The sequence below is a fragment of the Cinclus cinclus genome, chromosome 2 (assembly GCF_963662255.1).
Source record: "Cinclus cinclus chromosome 2, bCinCin1.1, whole genome shotgun sequence".
Lineage (NCBI taxonomy): Eukaryota > Metazoa > Chordata > Aves > Passeriformes > Cinclidae > Cinclus > Cinclus cinclus.
The window spans coordinates 85353752-85379759 of NC_085047.1; the positions used below are offsets into that span (position 1 = coordinate 85353752).

A 26008-nucleotide genomic window follows, 5' to 3' on the forward strand; every position below is an offset into this window, starting at 1 on the left:
TTTTTGTCACTGTTTACAATTTTTTAAAATTAAAAAGATAGCATGTATGGACTGTATGCCCTGGATTTTGTCTCTATTTTTTTTTTATAAGAACAAAAGAGAATAGCAATCCAGTAGTTTTTAAATTAATACTTTCAAGGATTTAAAAAAATATTTTGGAACTGGTTTGTGAAGATACTATAATATAACATTTCCATATAGCAAGTCTACTAAATGCCATTAAAATGTGTAAGTTTTAAATGAGAAATAAAGTTAATATTTTTTTTACTACTTAGAAATTTAATGCTAATTACATTGTATCAGCTGTGTTTCAATCCCTAAATATTTAGGTAGTTAAGTTATATAAAGTTACAATTAATAAGATGTTGTTCCACCATAGATCCACCCCTTCTTCCCCTCCATGCCCCTCCAAACAGTTCCTGTGACTCCACAGGGATAGCTAAAACCAGTTTTCTGTGCAGTACACATTCAGGTTTGTTTATTCAGCTAAGTGATTGCTAGTATAAGTGACCTTAATACCTAACAGTGATTATAGTGATGTAATTTACAGATTGAATTTTAAGGGCAACTTGCAAAGGCAGGACAATTTCATACCAGTTATTCATTTGAGGAATATCTCTTTGTACTCATCATTACTCATCATTATATTGTGACTTTAATCTCTTCCTCTTTAAAACCAGTGATTGGAATAATCAGCATATCTCCATATAGATGTTTGCCATAAAAATATTGTACTTCTTCACCTTTTTATAGCACTCAGAGTTCTTAGAGGTCTTTTTCAACCTAAACGATACTATGATTCTGTGAATTTGTTGATCGTTGAACATATTCTCATTTCATTAAATTTCATAAATGTTTTTATCATTAAATTTCATTAAATAGATAAAAACACCATATAAGGAATATAAAGTTAGGCAGTTTACGCTGACATATTCTGAGTGGGATGCACTTTACCAGCCTTGGAGCCTTTGCCAATCTCAGCTGATTTTTCTAACCTATCAGTTATCATCTTAACTCAAATTCCTTTAATTTGACTTGTTGAAGGGCTGCCTGAATTTTGAGAGACTTCTGTGTGTATGCAGAATGAGACAAAAGTAAAAATGTAAACGGTACCATGAGAATGATTTGAATTAAAGAGACTAGAGATTCATAGGAGGTGCCTAGGGGTTCAGATATGCTCCATACAAATATTTGGATGAAAGATTAGTTCATTATTAGCAAAAGCTTAAACTTTCTTGACTGTTCTCTATTAAGATAAAGCTGAGCATATGCTGAGTTATACTAGCAAGTGCTGAGTTATACTGGCAAATGTCTTCTAAGGAGTGTTAAACTAAAATTTAATATACCTCTTGATTTTCCATTGATGAAAAGCTTATGGGCAGGAGCTTATTATTGGAGAATAAGTAGTGTGTGAAAGCTTTAGCTTTAAAACATGCAGCCTTGAAAAGTGGGGGAAATTGGGCTTTTCTTTCTTAAAAAAAGGTAGTGTTGATTGTCCTTAAAAATAATTTCCAAAAGCTAATTCCCATCATCCCTGAAGTGTGTAAAGGAATCCTCAAGGTAGGCTAATGCATTGCAGAAGGAGTAGACAATGATATCATTACTGCCTGGCACTTAGGGCTAAAGATTGGATCTTATCACTGCTTATGCAACCAAGGGAACTTGACAAACAAGATATTTTGTAGAGGATTCTTATGAAATAATACATTAGAACTACATATTATAGGGTTATCTGTTTACTACATAATGCAGAATTTAATTTATGATAATTTCATAACATTTCTGTAGCTCAGGGTAAACACTACTAATGTGTCTGTAAAGGGAGCACCAGCATTTGTGCCTGTCTAGGATAACGGCATCCATTTTCTCCTAAAAAATTTCCCATGGTTGCAATTACTTTTTTCCTATTGCCACAAAGTGCACAGGCAGCTATATATTTGGAAGATGATAGGATGAGAGAAGGGCAGTAATTTTCCTTCATTGCTTTAGCTGTTGTCTTGGAAATGAAAGAAGGATGGAGTCAGTCTCAAATAAGATGAAAAGACCTTTGATGGTATAACTGCCACGTTGTTGTCATTGTCTCCCAAAAGAGAGCTGCTGCTTCTCCTGCTGCTAAATTTCTGTCTTTCATGGCCTGATGCTCAGACAAAAGTAGCAAAGGAATATCACATAGGTGCTCCTTGTTCTGTGAATTTTTTCTCTGAAGATGAAAAAGGGTGAAAAATCCTGTCTCTTAATCAAGAAAGCCAAGGCAGTGATGACCATGATGAGTTCCTGGTAAGAGTGTCACAATTTCAAATTCTTTGGATATTCTTCATAGTTGTCCTGTTCTTTTTTGGCAGAAATTTACTTGTTCAGGTCAGGTCAATCTTACATAGTTAAGAAATAAACCTGATAATTTTCCAGGGGACCTGGTTCTGGAAAGTTTGATCTAAATTTCTCCCAGGTATCTTTAAGAACTTAAGTAGTAAGTTAGGAGTCTGGCTGCCCCAGCCTCCATATTTGGTGATGGAGACAGTGGTATGACCAAGGTGTTTATTCATCCACTGGAACTGCCAGATGATCTCTGCAGAACACGTTGAAGCCCCTCATGTGACTGAGAGGAACTCCCAAAGACAGGTGAAATGAATTCAGGCTTTTGGGGATTTTGATTAATCAAATCTTACAGATGTTGACCAACCCTATTAATTCACATCTTTCTGGGCATAAGTGGTCAGGCTGACTAAGTATCTGGAAAAATTGTGTTGCTCATGGATTTTTTTTTAATGTGTGATCTGCCAGTATTTCAATTACATGTTGACTATGAAGGGAAAGAAAAGAGGAAATACAAAAGGTACTAAAGGAAGTAAACAAGGAAGAAACTTCTGGGGTGTTCTGATGAATCTGTATCTGTATTACTTTCCATGAGAGGGCTCTGACTAAATCTTCATTCATTAATGTTGTGTATTCTACTATTTGATGGAATTATAACACTCTGGAGACTGAGTTTTATGTAGACCTTCCAATAGCATCTAGGGAATGCTGAAATTCTGGAAAGCAAATTAAGGTTGCTAGCTACAGCAGTTTCAGAACAAGAAGGACTGTAATTGCACATTTTATTTTGGCTCATGACTTTTAAAAGAGCATAAAATAAGGATTCAACTTAAAATGAGTAAGTGTACAGTCAGAAATTCACCTGTTAAGGTTATTCAATAGTGTAGAACTAGACTATTTCTGAGCTGAGAGGTAATAGCTAAGATATTATTTCAGGGGTTTTTCTTCATTTGACATTTAAAAAACTGGCATTTATTTACCTTTTTATCTTTCTTTTTTATTCTTCATAGTTTATACGAAGTATGCTTTTGAAAAAAAACAAAAGAAAAATATCAAATTAATTTTTGAAATTTCCTGCCTTCTGAGATCTCAGTTGCTAGCATAGAAAAGTGCAAAAACTCTGCTGCAGTGACTATTAATGTGGTCCAGAGGGGATATTTTTTACAATGCATAGTTTTGCAATATTTTCCTTCTCTGTATATTTTTCTGAAGGGCAACACCTGAAAGTCATTACTGTTAAAATTCTGCAGAAAAAGGCAGTTTCTAGGATGCATTCAGTTATGCTGCTCTGGTCACACAACTCAGTTGTAGGCTCTATGACAAGACAGGAGGCAGGAAGAGAGGATAGCTGGCACTTTTCTTCTAACCTTACAGGGTCAAAACCCAGGTGTGAATAAAATTTATTATCCATAGGACATTGTGCTAATTACAGCTATTACAGCTATCCCACAGTGTAGCTAAACAGTGGGATTTCTCTCAGTAGTCCAGTGCTGTAGCTATTCTACCTCTCAGCAGCCCTCCTTAGGTCCCTGGTGCAGATGGGGCCTTGCACACTGGAGTATCACTGATTTATTATTCCTGCCAATTCTGCTCAATAAAATCCTAAACTAGGTTTAAAGCCTCAGACACACTGAAGGTATAAAGATAAAAATATTGTTTATATTCATAAACCAACCCTCCTTCTCTGCAATACGAGGAAAAGTTATATCCTTTAGAAAGCATAAAATGTGAATAAATATATGATAATTAACATTATTAAAAACTGTAACTACTTTATTTTTCTTTTATAGTTACAATAGATCAAATTTGTATACCACTTTTCAATTTGAACGATTAAAAAAGTCTACCAAAAATGTAATGCATGCTTTAAAAATACTACTGCTATTTAGGAGGGGCAGTATTCAGCTTTGGTTTTGAACTTTATTGTTATATAAAATGTGTAATTGAAACTGTAGGAAAATTTTTTGTTAGAGACAGTATATCTACCTGAGCTTGATTTTAATGAGGACATGAATATTGGAAGATCCTATTAGTTCTTAAAGAGCCTTTTAATGACAAGAAATCCTGACGCCCAGTTCTATGATATATGGGCAAGACAGTTCAGATTCAGATGAATATTTTTTTTCAATATAGAACTCAATCCAAATAAAAAGGTGGTATTGTAGGGAATGAGAGCAATCTTTCAAAAGGTAAGGGATGTTGCTGCTCTTGATCTTGAAAGGCAGGGAAATAGGGAAATTTAGGAAATATCTCACAGGTTTTATTTAAAGAACTCAGGGCAGTCTTTAGCAGCATTATACCTTGAAATTGTACATATCTAGAAGCATGTTTTTGTATGGCTTCCACTAATATCTAATTTGCTTTCTAAATGTACTTTGCATTGTTTCTATGATGTTTGCAGTGATGGATATTAATTCAACAGTGGCTGCTGTCCATGGTAGTACTCTTTTCTTGTTCTTAATGAAGAGCTCATTCAGCTGTTATCTGAAAGTTTTGTTGTAGTGTGAAAAACATTGGATATAAGCGTGAGGACTCTTTTCACTTAATTAATACCTGGGAGCCCAAACTGTCCCCTTGCTCTTTTCTGTAACAGCCAGCATCTGTAACCTATAAAAATCCAGTTGCAGTTTTCCATAGCTCTTTCATGACGTTCAAGCTCTGCATTATTTTCACACTTTCTCAGTGTGAAGTTTTTAAAGCCCAGCAGTGCTGAAAAGTCCTTGGTGTGAGACCCAGGCTTGTCTCCAGACTCCCTGCAACTAAAGGATATTCTCCAACCTTGCCAAAGATTGTCCTCTGGGGTATGAAAGACATGCAGAAGAAAATGTTGAGCCTAAAATGTGAAACCAGGCAAAACTGTCCATTTGACAGACATATCTTTGTCTGTATGAAGGCAATATCAGAGACCAGTGTGGTTTGAAGATATGGAATTAATATGGAAAATAACCCCCATATTGAAACTAGTAATTTTTTTCAGCAAGGACATTCTTCTAAACTTGGAAAGAGTTACTTTGGCAGACATGCACATGTAGATGTATGTATGTCATTAAGGGTGAAATATGAACTGTATGGGGTAAAGGGTGCTGTTTCAGCTGCACTGATGAGGATTTATAGTTTGCATGGTAAGTCTTAGATTTTAAATTGAAAATAAGACAGCTATATGTAATATCTAATATTGATTTAGAAAATAAAGTTATACCAAACACCAAAATCGCTTGATTATAATGCCGGCATTACTGATAAATTTGAAATGGTTCTAATAATGGTTTTCAATCTGTGTAAAATAACTTCAAGCTATAAAATTCTGCAATTTAGGGATAGGATAATGATCAGACATGGCATTAGGGCTCCTACAAAGTATGTATGGAGATGCATTTAATTTTATATACATGCTTTGTGCATTTCTTTATCATAAATGACAGAAGGTTGTTTCGAGATGTCTTAGCCACAGAATTATATGGAATAGGCAAACTGATTATGTTATATCAGTCACTTGCTGCAGTATGAGAATACTGACTCTGAATAGCTATCAGCAGAAGTGGAATATTCAGTTAGAAGCTAGCACTTGGATATCAGACAGAGCAAGACGGAAGCTACAGCAAGACTTAAAACCCTTAAGTGCAGAATTCAATACTGGATTATCTACTTTTCTTCCTCTGCATATGCTTTCCAGGCAATGCCCTCTCTTCTGCTCCTCAAAGAGGAAAAAATCTTGCAATATTCATATTGATTTATAGTGACAAATCAGACACTCTGTACAACACTAAGGAAAATTATAATCATGCTCTAGATATTATTTATATAGATATTGATAAATCTATTTAGCACAGTTATCTTCAAAGTATATTACGGAAAAGTTGAATAATGTACTCTTATGCCAGGTTTCTGTATATAAAACAGTTTTTCAAAAATTGATCCCCATTAACATGATGTGGTAAAGCTGTGAAACTGAGACATAGTTTTAGTCTTTGAATCTAAGAATTGGAGATGAAATATGTGCAGCATTAAAAATATGAAATATGTGCAGTATTATAAGCATTAAGTGAAAGCTACTTGAATATGTGTCTCAGGGCATAGGGGAATGGTGTTTCAGACTGCTGGCACTATCCATCATTATAATAGTATTTTTTACACTTGCACTGGGTAGATTGACTCAGAGGAGAAAAGTGGCTTTAGTGGTCACCTCAGGTTTTTATGTATTTTTTACAGATGTCTGGATTTTGTAGAAGTTTATGGATTTCTGTAGGTCACTAAAATAACAAGTGCAGGATGTTCAGCAGCTCCCCTTATTTATTTCACACTTCTGGAAGAAAAATGACAGATTTAAATTTCACCTTTTCCTCTCATAGCAAAAAGGAAATAAAGAGCATTCACTAGTGTAATTCTTAGACAACTATCCTGCTGGTGGTGTTGTAGTGGTGAGAAAAAGTGGTAAATTTCACCTGATTGAAAGCACTTGGTTGAGTTCAGTTCAATGAACTTTTTTGATAACTGAACTCAAAATTTTCATTCATGTTATTTCATTTTTTTCCCTTACAATGTCAAAGTTTATGCATTTATGTAGAAATATGCCTTTCAAAATGTTTCCAAATCAATAAAATAAAAAAAAGGTGTAATAAGACTGTGTTTTATCACAAATAACAATATTAAATGAATTTATGTGTGCCTATGACTTGATTTTGCTTTTAGGGACTGCTACAGTTCAATTGGCCTTGATTCTCTTCTTCATTGACGACAAAGATATTCAAGACTTATGGACATTGAACAAATGAATATAAATGTGTGTTTTTGGTTTTGTTTTTTTAAATGAGATAGATTTCTACTACTTTTGTGTGAAACTGAAAATTTATGAAAGCTTTGAAGGCTGTCTTCTATAAAGCTAATCAAAACCACAACTGGTCAGTGTTCCTTTTGGCAGACAGATTTGTTACATTTGCTCAATCTGTGCTTAAAGTAGAGAATATGCTGTGGAGAGGAAGCCACGCACAAGAGTCTAGCTTTATTTTACAATGTAAATTATATGGGAGTGCACAAGATTTTGTTTTAAAACAACATTGGAAGCAAGGAGCTGGCTTCCTTCAGTAAGTTTTGTTTTGATATTGTAGTAGAATGATTCATTACAGCAAAAAGCAGGACTGAGAATCCTCACGCTAAAATTATTTGTGACTGTGGAAAACTCCTTGTTTCAGAAAGAGAATCCTTGTCTGGACAAGGCAGAACAACTATCCTGCTGAAAACTGGGCCTGCCACAGATGCTTGTTAAAGACTAGGGAAAAGCTGTTCTCAGAGTTTGTGTTGGCACACAAATAGGGTAGTCTCTTAACATCTGCATTAGCTGTCCTGAGATACAGAAGGCCCTTCGGTTAAGCACAGGTATATCTTGTTCCTCACTATCAGGGCATGTGGAAGGGAAATGATCTGTAATTCTCGCAGCAAAACAAACTTTTCTGTTAGCCATCCACTTGGTTGCTACCCAAGGTATTATTGCCTTTATATTCAAGGAAGTTACTGTTACGAAGGCTGCTTATGCTAGGCCAAACAGCTTTATCAGTGATAATCCCTTCCCTTTGATTTGAGTAATAAACACTAATCCTGCCAGGCACTTTGAGTTGATTCTTCAAGCAAACATATTAACGCAGCAAACAAAAGGGTTAGGTGTGCTCTTGAGGGGGCAATGCCAAAGGACTCCTGAGAACTAACAGCATTTAGATGTAATAGATGTGCTGCTGACAAGTAAAAATCAATAGCTGAGGATGAGGCTTGAAGTCATAGGATGCACATTATTGATTCAAACTCTCTCCCTTTTCTTGCTCTGATTTTAATCTGATTTCCCAGCCTTTCTTTCAGTAAGCCTAATCGGCTCTCCCAGCACAGTTCCACAGTGCATTGCAGGTTACAGTGACCTGGACAAACTCTGTTTACTGAGGAAGAGGCTGCCTGTACCCACGAGAGGTGCACTGCGTGTGGTGTGCAAGGTCTGGGCTCAGATCTGGCAGTGTCTGAAGGAGCGATACAGCACAGGGCAATAGCTGAGTGCTGGGTTGTGTGGAAGTAGCTACAAATGGAGGAAGGCTGGAAGAAGCAGGGCTGGTGGATAGTGCAAGTATCAAATAAGGCTTACCAAACCTGTCAACATCTTCCTGTTTGTAGCTCTAAGTTAGCTGGGAATGAAAAAGCACATTTTAATGTGGTGCTTGGATATTTCTTGATAGATTTGTTCTTAACTTAAACTCTTAAATACTGTCTTACACTTGGGGTTGATTTCACATTCCCTAAAGATATTCAATGTTATTTGCTTTGAGAAATATTAGAAAGAAACTCTTATATTGCCTTTTCTAGACAGAAATAGTAGAGGACCTTCTACTTTGTTTCTGAAATGGTTGCGCAGAGCTAGAGTAGCTCCTGGAAAAAGAATTATGATCTGTGAGGATTCCTCTGCCGTTTTCTTCTGTGTAGCATAAACAGCTAATTAGAATTACTATTTTTTTCATTAAGAAAGAGGTCTCTCTTGATTTCATGCTTATGAACTATTAAGCATAGTTAATATTGACAACAGTGCATGTAGTCTGTCAACAATAAAAGGAAGAAGAGATATTCAGAATAAAATGTATTACTTGCTTCATAGATATCACATGCTATTGACAGAAGTATAACGATTCATTACAGTGAATGTAGTAGTTTCTCAGTAACTATCTGCCTTGTGATAAAGGGTGAGTAGGAATCATCAACAAAGTCACAATAAGAGTCCTCAAAACAGATTAGTTATTGTAAAGTGTCAATACAGTTGACCCATGTGTTGTTTTGTTTTGAGCATACAAACAAGCGAGCAGGACCCTTTTTAAGCTGAATTGTTCTTAAGATTGCAGATGATGTGAAGATGAAGTAAAGACTGGGTGAAGTCCTAAAAAATATCTATTCTTAATTTGCATCACTCAGAAAGAATTTAATGTATAAGTTTCTGTCAACATTAACCTTCATTAAGTCTTCAGTTTTCCATGATTCAGAAGGTCACAGGGTTGCTGTTTCACTACTGAGTTAAACCCGTGCCGTGGAGACAGATGTTCCTGGGAGGTGAAACAAAAGTTTGCCTCTGTTGTTAATTTGAGTGCAGTTCTTTGAAGCCTGCTGAGCCAGTGCCTAATTAAACTGCACACATGCTCCAAACAAATGAAAAAGTAATGCTGTTCCTTACAGATAACATTTAAGGTGACAATTTCTTCTCAAGTGAAGTCTACTTGGGGAAATCAATTCACTGCTGAAGCAGAAACTCTTTCCATAATACTTCATTATGTGAAGGCATTACTATAGCCCATTCAGTATAGGAGAGCTCATGCTGTTTGGAGATCTCAGCTGTATCTAGTCAGAGCTGTGGGACAAGTGCAGTTTCAGTCTCATTTCTTTAATTTGAAGCCATAGCTATAGTCCTTGTCTGCAGTAACATTATTCTGAGAGTGATGACTGGTTGTGCTACACGTAGAGCAGAAATCTCTTATGAAATGTTTGGATGCTGTAGGCTAGTGAGTGGTTTGGAACTGAAAATTCCTGAAGTGCTCCTTCCTGACTCCTCTAATTACATCTAGCTGTATTCATTTGTTCTGTTTTCAATTAAGCCACACACTTTGTGTCTTGGTTTTCTCATGGCAGTACCTACCAGGAAAGCTGTTGTTCCAAGCTCAGTTCTGTATTTTTAAACATGCATTATAGTAATTAGGATATACTTTGAGACAAAGAGAGAGGGCAAGGGAAACCAGCTATGATGCTCCACTGACCAGTGCTAGATGCTATTTTTTAAAGGTTTCTGTTCCTCCTATGATGTTAATCATTCTTTTTTCTCCACACCTAAAACACATGTGAGGGTGGTTTTCTGTCTGTGAAAAGAAGCTGAGGTTACAAATAACTATTGGTGTCTCACAAGGATGATCACAATAGTTTTATGATCAATAAGGATACACCTTTGTACTGATGTGCAGTTTCACCAACATCAACAGAACTCCTCAAAGACATGAAGGATCTCTGCACTGAGCTCCAGCCCCTTTGCAGTGTCAAAGCCTTAAAAACAGCAAGTAGGAAGCAGGTCACCTAGTATAACTCCTAGGAGAGCAGAAAGAAAGGGAATTTACAAAACCATAGAGGGAGAATTCAATATACAAAATGTCTATTTGAGACTAGAAGGAGTGGGAGTGTAATGCTTTTCTCACCTCAAGAAATCTCCAAGATTTCTGTGTCTTCCTTATTCCATAGTGGCATCTGCGCAAGAGCTGTTTGAGGTTGCTGGTGAGAAAATAAAACCAGTCTATTGTTCTTAATAGGTGTGATTAGGCCACTCACCTGAGACAATAGATACCTTTGTTCAGATCTCTACTCCAGGATGAAAATCTTAGTCTGCTGAGTAATGTGTATTGATAATAATTGACCATCCTGGAATAAATAAGAATCATGCATTTTCTTTGGACTCAGTTGGAAAAATTTTTGTCATACCAGGGCTTTTTATTGGAAAGCTTTGGCTTTCATGAAACCAACTAAAAATAATAAAGTCCTGAGTAACTTTTGGGGTTTAGTTTTTTTCCTCAAAGTTGTTGCTCTGTCACTGTAATGACCAGTCAAAAGCATCTGAATTATAGCACTTCATTTTTGCTGAATTTAAGAGTTTTATATTATTTTTAGGAATATTTTTAGACATCTGCTAATTTTGTGTGCACTGTCAGGTGCAAAAGGCCATAACAGTTCCATGTGTGAATACCTTAGGGGAATCATTCTTCTGCCTTTACTCTGAGATAATTTTTGATACACTGATCTCTTGGTGGCCTGAAACATTTACTGAATCAAAACAATTAACCTGAGCATTAATTACATTATGATCTGTTTCTCTCAAAGTCAGACCAGAGGAGTTTCCATGGAGCTAAGATTTTTAACAGAATCAAAATAAGAAGAGTAACTACATGCTAATGGGAGGAAAGGAAGGCTTCTGCTTAGAATAATGGATTGTTAATGTAGTGATGTATGGTGAAAGAGATGACTTACCGAAGTACAAAAAAATTCCATTAGATTCTAACCTCCTTTGTTCAAAACTTCAGTTAAAGAACAGCATGTAGAAGTCACTGTCACTTCCTGAGTCACGCCTTAGATCAGAAACATTTGCAGAAGCCACCTGCTTTGTGGAAGTCAAGTATGCAGCATGTATAAGTCTGAGGAATGACTCATGGGAATGATACAGAAAATGGGTTGGTCTTTCTGAGCTCTGAATACCTAACTTTTATACATTGCCAGATTGTTAAAAGCTTAGAGAAACTGAAGAAATAAACTAATTTCTGGAAGAGGCTGGGGAGAAAAGAAGTGAAGATAGATGCACATTATAAACGTGACAAATTATTTTTCTTTGTTGGGTTCCTCTCCTATGGGGGCTTATAAAAGGAAACTTGGTGAAGTTCACTGAATAAATTATTTATTATTAATTGAAGAACTATGGTGATTAGGTAAACAAAGTCTGTGATCCTTTTGCCTTGGGAGAGAGACACGAAACACATCCTTTCCCCTCCATTGTCACAGTTAGCGTGCTTTAAATTTCTATTAAAAAACCCCAAATAAATCTTACAAATTAATTAGTTTATCGATAAAGGAAACACTACATTGTCAATATCAAGTTTGCATTAGGAAAAAAGGCATCCATTTTCTTAGCATCTTCAAACTATCTCATTTCTTCCCCTCATCTGATGGCCCCTTCCAGTTAAGTGAAACTAAAAATCAACAAATTTATCTGAATGGAGGACCCTGGTGTTATTTTCTTATTGGTGTAATGGTCCTTACCTATTTTTCTGGCCTAAGTAGAATCAGAGAATAATACCAGGCCTATATTTCAAAACATGAAGCTATTTATAGGATGTGGAGGTATTGACTGCATGTTTCTCTCCAAGCCTGGAAGTATAACAAGTATGACAGAAATTGATTTTTCATTTGTAATGAGTGTATCTTAGGACTTTAACATGGAATAAACATAGGCAGAGTAAGAAAGAGAGCACAACTATAAACTGGTCTTTGTTTTCTGAACTGCAGGTAATGGAACATTGATTGGAGCATCTGCAAATGTTGTTTGTGCTGGAATTGCTGAACAGCATGGTTATGGCTTCTCTTTCATGGAGTTTTTCAGGTACAATTTTAAACTTCTCATATTCAATCTGACTTTTTTTATCTCTCTCTAGGAAAACAATGAATCTTCTAAGGAGAAAAATCTATACAAATGGTCTATGAAATGGACTTGTGTTTCTAATTTGATTTTGGCAACTGAAATGCAGGTGGAAGGCAGATCACTTTATTTTTGTGTAATGTTGATAGAATGCATGAAGCTGGTGGGAGCACAGTGGAACACCAGGAGAAACAAAACCTCTGAAATTCCTGCTTTGATCACCCTCAATCTTCAGCTCTGTGGAAATTGTAAATTGTTGCTTTATTTTAAAATGCAGTTTAAATCTAATTTCTCATCTGCACATTTCCATGGATGTTCTAACATCAGGAGAAACTGGAATTTGCTAGTTTAGACTGAGTTGATTTTTACTTCATGATCCCACAAACAGACTATTTACTCAAAAGTAATTACTGCTTTTGACCAGCTGCTTAGGAAATATGAATGAAAGTGTGATGAGCAGCCAGTAATAACTCATATTGATGCTTTATAATATTTAAGCAATAATTAATAGATTTTTCTATCAGTGGAGCTTTCTTTGCAGGTCATTCAGCAGCAGGTTTTTAAGGCACCAGGTGTATTTGCTGCATACAAGAATTTAGTATTTTTTCAAATACTTCCAGTTTTTGAGACTGTGGTTGAAAGATGTAAATGGAAGCTGGAAAACTGAGGATGAAACACAAAATTCAAGTTTAAAGTGTAGTTGATTTAGCTAAAACATAATTTGTTGCTTCTTTCTTCTGCATCTTTAGGGCAAAGGATACTCAAGCTCACACCAATTTTTTTTTTTTCTTTACTGTCTTTACATTGTTTATTATAGTTTCTCAGCTCTATCAGCTTTCTTCTAAACTGATTGCCTCAAAGCCCTCAAACATGTGCTATTAATATGATTACTCATACTGGATTTTCTGGAGCCAAGCTAATGATAAGCCTAAAAAGAAAGGTGGTCCAAAGTACTGTTGCTAAAGTCCTAGCTACGAGGATGTGCTATTCATAGCACAGTTTAGCGCTTCGCCCACAGTCTTCTGATGATATGTTTTAGAAAGGCAGATGCCTATCAAATCAAAATCTTGGTTGTCAGGATCTTTGAGAGTGCAGAACAATCTTATGTAGTACATTGTAATAACTAACAGATTTCCTGGAAGCCAAGCCCTTGCACAAAAAAAAAAAAGGTGATGCAGTAATACTGGGCTTGTGGATGGTACTGTTCATTTTTCACAGATTTTGACCTTGGCATTTGGAGATTTAAATTGTATGTAGCATAAACAGTGTGTCTTCTATGTAGATTTTGTAATTAAATGTTCTTAAAATTTCTATGAGACTGACTGAAGAAAACAAAGATGTAAAGCCTGGCTAACCTCTTCAGCAGTGTTTACTGGAGTGTATTCTCTGGTAAGACTGATGACAGTAGACAGATGTTCTGAAATTGTCTTCTATACATATGCTTTTGGTAGACACAATTACTGGGAAAGACTGTAGCTACCTTGAACAAAGATGTGAGAACAGAATCCATAGTGATCTCAGGGAGATAACAATGGATATTAATTAGCAGAAAGAACATAAAACCCCACTTTTTCTGGCTACCTTTTAATCACTGAACAGGCAGATCATGAACTTCTTCACCATTTGTGTTAGGAAAATATTTGTTTCTGTCAAATATTCACAAACTGAAATATGTTAAGTCTTCTCCTGGCATCAAGAGGGGTTTTGTATATCCCTTGAGGATTTTGGTTTTGCTTTCTTTCATTTATGAAGGTTGGCTCAAAGTAAAAAGTGAAATTTCTTCATTTCTTCCCTGTTTGCCCAGGATGACTCAATAGGTTTCATATCCCCACTGAAGGGTCCTCTGCAGTGCTTCTCCCAGCAGAAACACAGATTTTTACTCTCTCATCTTCTGTGAGTCACCAGAGAAAAATCATAGATACCTTGTGTGGGGAGATGATGACCCTCTGCTGGCTGACTTTTGTTAAGACATCTTTCTATCAGCCTGAGCTGGTGTTCTGCCCTTCCCAAGTGTCTCTGTACAGGAAACCCATGCTGCGTCTGTCTCAAGTGGTGCCTAGTGTCATACAGCAGAGTACTCTGCTTCCAAAACATTTCCTTCCTAGCTGCATGTTAAGCCAAACATGAAAATGTGTTTAAGGGGGGGCTTTGCTACAAGCAGAATTTTTGAAAGCCATGTTTTGACACAGTGGTCTGTAATAGGAATTCCAAACGGGGTTGATAAGCATGTCTGTACAGAGGGGGAGATTCTGTGGAAGCTGTGGGTTCCTCATGGTGAGAGGCACCATGACGACTCTCTGTGGTGGGAGAGAAAAAGGCAAGAAGCAGGTTCCTTGCTCTGTAGGAGGGTTTATGGGCTCATGACCTTTCCTCTGTGTGTCTGTGCAGTGGCACTTGGTGTGGTTTGAGGTTCCTCTTCACTATTTAAGAAGTTTCAGAGGCATCCCAACAGATGTGTCATGCAATGCTATTCTGCTGCCCAGCCAGAGCCAGAGGTGGCCAGGTGTGATAACTTTCCTAGAATGCTGAGGTCTTACCAGCGTAATGTGCTTCTCTCTGGAGTACCTTCCTCAGAAGAAATCCTGTGCTGGGGAGGTGCATGACTGTACGACCATGAGTGCTATAGTTGTTCAGAAATCTCTCTAGACTCCTGGGGAAACCTCCCCATCAAAACAGCAACTAATTGTTTCATTCCCTAGATCAAGAGTCCTACTGCCTCAAGGACCTGGTCCTCCACAGATGGATGTAAGGGGAAGACAGGTCTGGTGTCCCTTTCTTATCATCCAAGCAACTCAGGCCCATGTGCTGAAAGTGCTGTGCCTGTAAGATGGTTTCAGTAGGATGGCATTTAGGTGGGAAAGATTATACTGAGAAAGAAGAGAGAAAGGAAGAGGGCTCCCTCTCTGTGTTGATGCACCTTAAAGCAGCCTGGTGTTCAGAATACACTGATGGTTGAGGAGATACCAGGTCATATCCATGCATGCTTGGCTGTGAATGTTCTGGCAAGTGTCACCAAATGTTTTACCCAGAATGCATTCAGATCTTGTTCCATTCTCTGACATTACCCATCAACACATGTAAATCCTTTTCAGTCTGAACAGCACTCACAAGGAAAAGATCAAGATTGCCTGTGAGAAAAGATCTTTTGGTTGCCATGAATTCTACTTGCCGTTTCCAGATCTTGTGAGCTTTTTTGATTATTCATTATGTTCCACTGAAATAAAAAGATGGACATGTCATTTAGAATATACAATAGTGTAATAAGTTTAATTTATTACCATGAAAATATTCTTATCTTTGAATCTGTTAGACATGGTGGTAGAAAAATAAAAATGATCTCCTACTGGTTTATCAGCAGCAAAGGGAAGAACTAGGGACATATGAGCCTCATTGTATGGAGAAAGGACCTGCTGACAAAGCATGTGGAAAAGACAGAAGTTCTCAGTGTGATCAGCAGCATGAAGTCTTGCTAGAGACCAGTCACTAATGCTGTTCCCCAGGCTTCTTGTGAGCCCAGTAGTGCTGCCTTCCAAGCTCAGCCACTTAGAGATTCAGCTTTTAACTGGACTCAGAAATCTGAAGGCAAATAATGAGTGACTGCCACTGGATGATTCATTTGGAATAACTCAAATTCAAATGGAAAGAAAGCAATATTATGACAAAAACAAAATTGAAAGTCATAAGAAAAGCAAGCTCAGAATAATAATTTCCTTAAGGATGCTCTTGCATTTTTGAAATCAGTAAAGCCAACTTATGCTCTTGTTCCATTTTGAAAATTTCCTCATCAAACTGTATTTATGTGTTTTATGTTTCTTCCTCCAAAAAATATGTTAGATACACCCTGTGATTTCCTTATCCTTCTGGTAATTTAGAAGGCCAGAGCTGAACATGGTATTCCAGCCACAGTCCTCTTATTTTTTCACATTTAAAAAAGATACGATTTAATACGGAATGTGGAACTATTTGCCTTTTCTTTGTTAATTTAGGCAATATCAAACTCCTGTTCAATTTGCTATTTCAGTGTAAATCCAAGTCTCTTTCAGTTTTCATGTTACTTACATGAGTGTGATTATATCTATTTTCCCCTCAAATTCTTATACTTTTCCTATACTTTGGACACAAAGACAAATATTTAAGTGGTAGAAATAGAAAAAATTTTGAGTCCATGGGGCTTGGGAAGGGAGGTAGAGAGCAGTGGGATATTTGCTGTGGTCAAGAGTAAACATTAGAACAAGCAAACATCAGATCAAACAAATGATGATTATGTCTCTAGAGAGAAATGCAACTATTTTCATAGTCTTGACCCTGTAGAAAACATCAGATATGTTAATAATATGAAGGTAATGGCTCAGAGACAGCCTTTATGAGTAAGCAGAAGGCAGGAAAAGAAAGTATTCCTATTATGATTTTAGTATAGTTATCAAAGAAATATTACACATAAATAAGAGTTTAATATAAAGGAAAACCCCAAATCTAGGAGAGTACCTTTGTCTTGGCAAATGGTCCGATAAAGAAATTGTAGTCTTGTTGCCTGGATGAATTCTATGGGTTAACATAATGATTTTATATAAATTCAGACTGTAAAATAATCAACAGACCTTTATTTTTTTTCAAGGAATAAGATAAATAACATTGCAGATGTCTCTTTTAGTCTAGATGCTTAATTTCATGATAGTTTCAAAATTTTTAATAACATATGTCTGATATTGTTTTTTGCAATATAGCATTCTCCTAGGTCAGACCACCCTGTGAAACATGAAAATGATGCACAGAAATCCTTATGTAACCAATAAAAAATTTTATACCAACACCATAACATAGAAGTTCTCATTGCTGTAAGGGCTTTAATAACCTTTTATTACTTGCTTATACAATTTACAACTTGACTTTAATTTTCTTTGTAAGATAGGCATTTATAATCTTATAAAGATACACAGTATTTCAAATATCAACTAGCTTATGGTCCTTCATCCTATTGTAATTCAATATCAATCACCCCTCTGTGTCTATGATGTGTGATGTCAATAGAAAAATTAATTACAGATAAATGATTAATAAATGATATTTTTCTGTCATTGCCTTCCTTTCATACGCCCTCTACAGAGCTGAATTAATATTCTCTGTCTTCTCTGGGAATAAGAATAATTTTTAAGTGTCAAAAATATTGGTTTCTGATAATAGCCTAGGAAAAAAATTGGTTTTATCATAGGATTTTTTTTGGTGAGGTATTCACAGCAAAAATATTATCAGTAGGATATGCTATTTATCTATTTTTGAGAGCACTCAGATGCAAAGACTGTGAAAGAGTACTTCCCATGAGAACTGTCATTCATGTACATGGGAGGACAAATGTGATGTTCTTTGCTACCTCCTGTGTATCCTGTTTACACAATGTACAGAAAGTAACTATTTTTAAAAACATTGGACCCTGTAAAGCCATATAAATGTCTCTACTGGATTATGTGTTAGACGGCTGTAGTCCTTTTAATTCCTGATAATTTTGTGTCTTTTTCTCATATTTTCTTGCTATTAACACAAGTCTATGCCCCAAATATGCCATCTCTCTTTTAAAGTTGATTTTGGTCAGAATATAACCAACCCTACGTTTTGGTTATGAGTTTTGGCAATGGAGACTTTGGTTGAGCAATGTGGTATCAAAATACCCAAACTTAACTCACTTGTGGGCTTTCTGATCAACTGCGCAGCTCCATAAGATATAATTTGGAGATGTTCAAAGCACATAGGGAAGATTCTGTGAACTGCTGAGAAATGGTTTAACAATTATGATGCAACAATTATCTCAATCTCACTTCCCACTACTCTTCTGATGAATATGGAAAACTAAGTGGTTATGGGTTAAATGTTGATTAACATTATAACAGAGTTCTGTTCAAATAAGTGCAAATATAACACTTGAGTAAAGCACTGTCAAAAACATACATAAATACATGGACAATGTTGAGTTTTTCACAACTTTTCATTAATGAAATTCTTAATTATCCTTAAAAATCTGTATCTCTTAGGTTTACTAAAACTTGTTTCTTTGTATGTGTAAGAAAAATATTAGAAGGGTTTTTAGTAGCTCATTTTAATAATAAATTTCAAATGCAATTGCCTATGAAAATCTGTATCAGATTTAGGGAACTGAGTCTAACAAATGTAATCTAGATTTTAGCATCCTATACACTGTTATGACAGAAAGGGCAAAAACTATAAACGACTTTCAGCTGATAACTCAGTAGAAAGTTTGTACATTATTAATCTTAAATTCTTAGATACTGAATTGGCTTTCTTAAGGAAAGTTCCAGTTTTCTTTGAGCTATCCAACAGCACTCATTGCAATATTTTAAAGCATCAGTGTTGATCTAATGACTGCTCTCAAACAAACATTATATTGACATCTGTGGTAGTTGAATAAAATAAATGCTTCTTATTTTAAGTATTTGTGTGGCTTCCATCAAACCCCATGAAAGTAAGTATTCCTGCAACAGTGGTGCACACCATTTTAAGAATATTTACTGAGTTATGGGTGGTTTGGTTTTTTTAATATTTCTTCTGATTTAATTAGGGTCTGCAAACAGTATATGTGGAAATGTGAATGAATATGGATTTACTTTTTTTATTTTTAGGAAAAAGGGTGAAAAGTAGTATTTTGAGCCTTTAAGTATGAGGACATTGCCTTTTCCAATTTGAAACATGACTTATTCTTTACTGTGAAGTTTTCATGGAGCTTAAAATGTTCCTGTGTCTTCTGAGTAGGACTAATAACTTTGAATTATTTGGCCTGCAGACATACAAGTATTACTTTTTTCCTTCTCTTATTGCTGTGAAGTCTTTTGGACTAGCTTTTAGTTTCCAGTAAAGAAAGATGGGATTTAAATACTTGTCGTGTCACTCACCATAGAATAAGGCAATGTGATTCAGGTATTAAAATTTCAGTATGGTTTTAGGCGTTAAATTCTGTGAAATGTGTGTGCTTCATCTTCAAAGATTTTGACAAAGGCCATTTAAAATGCAATTGCAATGATTCAGCGTTTCGTTGGGCTCCATAGGAAGCAGTAATCCTTCAGACGTATCACTTGAAAATTATGGGGTAAGGTCATAGAAGTTGTATTTAATCATAGGATCATAGAAAAAAAAAAATAGAAAGATTCAGATTGGAAGAGATCCTCCTCTTTCCATAGAGCCACAGAGACTGTTGTCTGCCTTTGTTGATGGGCTTCCCGTGGGCTCACATGAAGGTCATCACTCCAGAGCCTTCCTCACTGAGCTGCTCCCTGGTTGCTCTATCCCCAGATGTTGTTGTTGCAGGGGCTTTTCTTCCTCCTGGGCAAGATTTACCATTTGTCCTTGCTGAAGTTTAAAAAGTTCTGGTTTTCTGGATGCTTCCTTTTGTCCAAGTCCTGCAGGATAGTGGAATTACCCTCCACTTTCTCAACCAATGTGAGATTATAGTCTAGTAATTCCAGTGTATTTTTGCACAACAGTTTTGGTATCATAATATCCACTAGCAGTATTCAAAACGGTGCCAATGCATGAAAAAAAACAAACCCACAAACCTGTTTGCAAGTATCTATTTGTGTTGAAATGACAAATTTAATTCAGTCTCATGTGTAACTCTTCTCACTTGATCTTCTGTGTTGATCTCATTGAAAATTAAATAAACCCAAACCCTAAATAAATATACCTCAAACGATTTTTAAGAGATAGATCTGACTACAAAATGTTGATATCAGTTAATCAGGTGAGGTTTTGAGCAAGGTAACAAATAATAGTAAAATGTGATATATGCAACAATATTACATAGTTTAAAGTATATAGATGAAAAAAAATAAAATGTTCAATTTGTATAATACTTCTCATTCAAAACATTATTAATTAAACACTGGTTCATAAACCCTTCATTTTCTAATCTTTCATAGTGAAGATTTAGAGATTGTTCAAAAAGTGATTATAAATTGTATCATTTCTGCATGTATGTATCCATGAAACACACAAAGAAGTTAAATTAAAATTTTATTGACTTACATTTTGAGTTCAGGTCTGTAACAGTCAAGAATTAATGATAGTACCGCAAGTGAATAAAATAAATGTAATCCCATATCATCCAGATATTTGACTGTAGAATTGTTATCAGATATTTAGATTCCATTTTTTAGACATGGAAAAAAGGCAGCAAGTTGCAGAGTAAACACAGATCATATCAATCTAAGAGCCAGATCTGTGAAGAAGTCTGGGTTTTTTGGTTATGTTTTGTTTTGTTTCGTATTTTATTTTTGGGTTTGTTTTGTTTTGTTTTTAATTTGCAAATCAGCGGTTCTTTGGAACTTAGAATCTTTGAATTAGAGTCTTAGAAACTTTCTGAATATTCAGAAATTCATAAATTTGAAAGGTTAAACTCAGGAGTATTAAAGTAAAAGTTCTAAAGAATGCTGGTCAGTCATACAAGTGAGTAATGAATATAATTCTAAAAGCTCTTCCCTAAATGTTGCATGGATGCCAACTACTCACATTTCTGGTGTATTTGCCAGTATACTTTTTTCTTCCTGGGCAATAATACATGTATATATAATATGCATTAAATTATCAATCCATTTCCTGTAGGTATTTTTAGTCTACTGGCACATATCACTAAATTAAGTAAGGAAAAGAAATAGCCACATGAAAATATAGTACAGAAAGAAAAACTGGTTTGGATTACACTGAAAACAGATGAGAATTTAATTTTTCTTGTTAAGTTGAAAAGCAAGATACTGATCCTTTTATTCTGAAAAGCATATTTGCATCCAGTATGGATGGAAGAATTAGGTCTCTTACTTGGGAATGTATGATCACACTAGTGTTCCTACTAGATACACAGGTTATAGGAATGATCATATTTATAGAGTATGCTGTTAGAAATTGTATGCCATGGGTCTTATAAGTCACAAACTGTATAAAGCAATTTAACACTTTAAAGCAAATCAATGAACAACAAGGAGAGCAGTAAATGAAATATATATCTATATTTTCTTAACATGACCAAAAACCATTCTTAGTCACCTTTTACAAGTACAGGCTACCAACTAAATCAATATGTAACAACTTTCCAACAGCACTTGGAATCAAAATAATTTTAGGAGTAATGATTTCTAGATGTTTTTGACACTGTCAGAAAGCAGATGCTCTGCTGTGTTTGTGCAGTGCTACTCCTGTAGAAACTATTTTATGCAAAGAATTTCAAGGTATCTTGAATTATATCTTCCTTTGTGGAAGAAAAGTAATAAAATTCTCCCCCACTTCATCTATCAGATGCACCAGATATGTCATTTAGCTGATTCAACCTGTTAGGGTAAAAGTGATCTTTCAAGACTTCGTATTAATCTGTTGTATTTTACAGTGTTAATCTCCGCTGAAAAAATTTACCTAAGCATACCTGGAGAAAATTATATTCCAAGCTTTGTATTTAAAATACACAGGATGGATTTTTCTCTGTGTACATACTTATAGTGATATTAAGTGCAGAGGGAGTCTGGAATTCCTACACAGGTAAAATTTGGCAAGATAAACCCCTTTCTTTTCTGTTTCAGCCATGATTTTCTAATTTTACTTCACGATCAGGACAGATGGCAAGGGGAAACTAGAGAGCAGGAGGTTTCTTCCTATTAAAGAAACTAGGAGCTGTGCTGAGGCATTCTGGAAAGATGAAGGGACAGCCTTCATGCAGTCCTTCTTGAAAATGCTAGTTCTTTCTTTTTCCTGAGAGTAGAAAAGATAAGGGCATAACGACAGTGTAGTTTGGCTCCTCTTAAAAGGCACTAATATAAAGCATTTTGAAGAAATTTTATCACATTTTCTTAATAATATATTCATTTGCTTAGTTAACTTCTGGCCAATATTACCGACTTATAAATATGTAAAGGTTTTCTTTAAGTTCCTGCAGAATTAGTGATTTCTTTCTTCCTGTTCTGTCTTCTCCAATTGTCTGTGGTACTCCTGTTGCCAGAACTTATCCAGGTTCAATACAAGAAGAAAAGAAAATGCATTAGTATAATGAAATTTTTTGCTTATAGCAAACAAAAATGTTATATTGTTTTCATGGTAAACACTATGAACTTCTCTGGTTCCTATTTTGAGATGACTGGCCAGCTGCAAATCTAAAAAAGAAGAATAAAATTGTATTTTTTTTTGGGTTCTGCAAAAACTCCTTGACTTTACTAGAAGTGGCTTAGACATGTGTGTTGCAGAGGTGAGACTTCATGTCACTCGTGGGTCCTTGAACCTGAGACTCCCAGTTTGATAAATGGGTTGGTATGTGCTACGGTTTCCAATCTGGCATTTCTATCTTCATTTCCTTCTCATAGAAACTGGTGAAGGGAGAAGAGGAGAAGAGAGAGAAGGAAGGATGAGAGAGGCCATTGTGCACTGAGGCCTTATTTCAGGTTGAAGCTGGTACTTGGTAAGCCCATTTAGAGGCTCACACTACTCATGCTCTTGGAGCAAGGCTTTTTGTACTGCTTTGACACCCAGCTTCTTATTCTTCACTAGATGGTCACATGTCTTGACCATTTAGTCTATTGGCATTGTGTTAAAGTTCATGATTTTTTTCACATAGAGCTGAATATTGAAATGCATGAACTAAATCAGATGTGCATCAAGATAGAATGACTCCTGTAGTTACCTCACAGGTTATACCTCGCTCTATGCATTTGTGATTTAACATGCATAAGAGACCACTATAATTTTTATTAGAATACTCCTGAATAAAACTTTTATTTTTTTCCTAAAATGGAGATTTAAACCATATCTGTGAAGAAGTTAATTCTTGCCTTGGCTAATTTTTTTTTTAATCTTGTATTTCTTTAGACATTAGTTTCCATAGCTGACTTCTAGAATGTGAAGAAGAGATACAAGTTTTTCAAAATAAATTCCTCTTTTAAGTTGCTGAGCTATGGTGAACATTATGTAATCAAATATTGTAGTAAGAAAGAAATTATTAATTTATTTGTAGACTTTTTCTGTTTAGACTGCTCAAATATTTTTACTCTACTTTTTCTAATAATCTGTAAAGGGTAAAGAGGAGTTTTACTACACATAGGTGGGTGCAATAGGTTTTGGGAAAACTTTCACATAAATTTTTTAAAATGGGCAAAAAAATATTTTTATGAAAAATTTCTTGAAGTATCTCTAAAGTCCAGGATTTTATAGCACATATGATTTATGCTGAAAGGTGGGTTTGAAAATCAGAATGTCTGCTTCGAAGAGCAGTGTAGTGTTTCTTCAGTGTCTTTTTAAATAGCAGTCATGTACAAACTGGAAAAATGAATTACTAGAAAAATCTGCAGAAAACAACTTTTCACTGAGAGGTGAGGAAGTTTAAATAAAATAAGTTAAATAAAAACTCTTTCTTTGTTGACATATCTGGCCATGAGGATTCATATCTTACCACTACTAATATAGACTGAAATCATAGCTGAGAATATTCGCCTTTTCCAGCAAGCTTTTAAAAGGAAGTAAATTACCTCATTTTTCATTTCACTGCATTTAATTCCCACCAAATCCTCTAAAACTAGTTTGAGTGGTTCTGTATCTAAATGCACAGAGTTTCATGGTTAGATAAAAGATAAATTAAAATAGGTGCTATCAAGTTTTAGGGGTTTCTGGACTGAAAATAAAACGACTATGTAGTTGATTAAACTTCTACAGTAGAAGGCATGAGTTAATTTGTAGCCTTTTTTGCTTTTGCATTGAGGTAAATATGCTTTTGTTAAATGTTAAAAGGCACATACTGAAGGTCACATGTACCATTATGCTGTTAGGCTTGTCATGATTGTGATTTAAATTTCTTTTTTTAATGGAGCCTATTAAATCAGAAAGCAGTTAAAAGAGGTCAGTGCATTATTCTCCAAGATAATTCATCAATGCCAGCAGTGCTATCAAGAATGTGGGCCATGTGTCAGGAGCTATTGTGTCCATGTCTCTGCTCTGCTGTGGTCTAGCACTCATGTTACATTGCAGATCTTTAAATAAAAGGTTTGGTGGTGCCTTACCTGAACCATAAGTAAGTCTGTGTGAGAAGAAGAGAGTGTCTACAATCTCAATCTTGAGTGACCCCATTCTTATGGTCATACTGGCTGATATTACTACCTTGTTTTGCTGGCTAAAATTAGAGGTATTTTTCTGGCAAGAAGAAAATAGCACTGAAATGGTTTTTGCTGATTTCTTCCACCTCATCTTTGAGTTAACAATTGTGTTGAAATTCTTTTTATTACCATCTCAGTATATCCGGCTCATGGAAAAGGAAGTCTTTTGATGGATGAGGTGGTCAGCTGACCTGGGTGTTGTGTATATCTCCATGTCGTACAAGGGAGAAAACATCTAATGCAGAGTCGTAATCTTAGTTAGTGTTTTCAGAAAATATTTATTAAAATGAGATGTTTGCCGCATATGTGGGAAGCTACTGATACAATTTAAGTGACAGAAGTAAAACATGATAAAAAATGGAACAGATACATGAAAAAAAAAATACATGCTCCTATAAGTATAGTTTTCTAAAATGTGCAAGTTACTTCTGAAATCACATCAGCTGTTGTGCTCCCTTCACAGCTTTCTGTGGTTCAGCTAGTCCAGACTGGCTTTCTTTTTCACTGGAACTCTTCTGGATATGAGATAATCTTGGTTTGCCTGTAATTGGGGTACAAGTAATTTTCCCTCCATGCTGTTTGTTATTCTAGGACTCATCCATTTCATCTGCTTGATGCAACACTTCGGTGATGTACAAAACCCTTTTCTCTCCCTATAACTTTCTGGGAAAAAGTCCATTTTTGTTGGGGCCTTATAAGCAGTACTATCCAGTAGGTTAAAAGGTATTCTCACAGGCAACTAAACAATTTGGCTGTTGGTGTCTTGTTCCTTGGTCATGAGTGGTATCTGGCCCAAAAGTAGTTAATCATATTGAGATTAGCTGTGGGGTTGCAACGTGTGAGAGCTGTGTTTGCTGTCCTTCAGGCTGTCAGGTCACATGGCCATTTAAGCCAGTGCAAATAACCCATCCATAAAGAAGAAAAATATGAGCTAATAATAATCCTTCTAAATATTGCAAGTTTTCTGTCTAAAGACTTGTGCATGGGTCAGGATTTGCTGACAGCGTTCTTATCTTTTTACATCAATTTCGCATCTGTTGGCATTTAATGACTTTACATGCTTTAGGCTTTTTCACCTATTTTTCTATTTCTCTGTCAGAAAGACTGGCTACTACACATGGTTCTCTTGAACTTACCACTTTTTTTTTATTCCTGCAGGCCTTTCTAGGGAGGTTCTAAATTGACTCCTTGTGCCTAAGTCCTCACCTTTTAAAAACCAAAAGCAGAAGCACTATCAAAACACTGTTGCTTAGTTTGTTAAATTTATGTGAAAATTTTCCTTATACAAGTGCAGGCTGAACTCTGAAAATTTAATTTCTCTCCCTGCTATCCAGAACCTTGCTTACTGATTTTTTTTCCCATTGTGACAGAGAAGTAATGTATCTTGAAGGGG

At 35.6% G+C, this 26008-nt stretch overlaps 1 protein-coding gene across 1 annotated transcript in view; it reads left to right on the plus strand.

Moving 5' to 3' along the window:
* Positions 1 to 26008, plus strand: part of OCA2 (OCA2 melanosomal transmembrane protein) — a 151472-nt gene that overhangs the window by 103372 nt on the left and 22092 nt on the right. The window contains exon 22 of the mRNA XM_062515019.1: positions 12364 to 12457. Coding sequence (XP_062371003.1) covers positions 12364 to 12457 — 94 coding nt within the window. The remainder of the gene's footprint in view (positions 1 to 12363; positions 12458 to 26008) is intronic.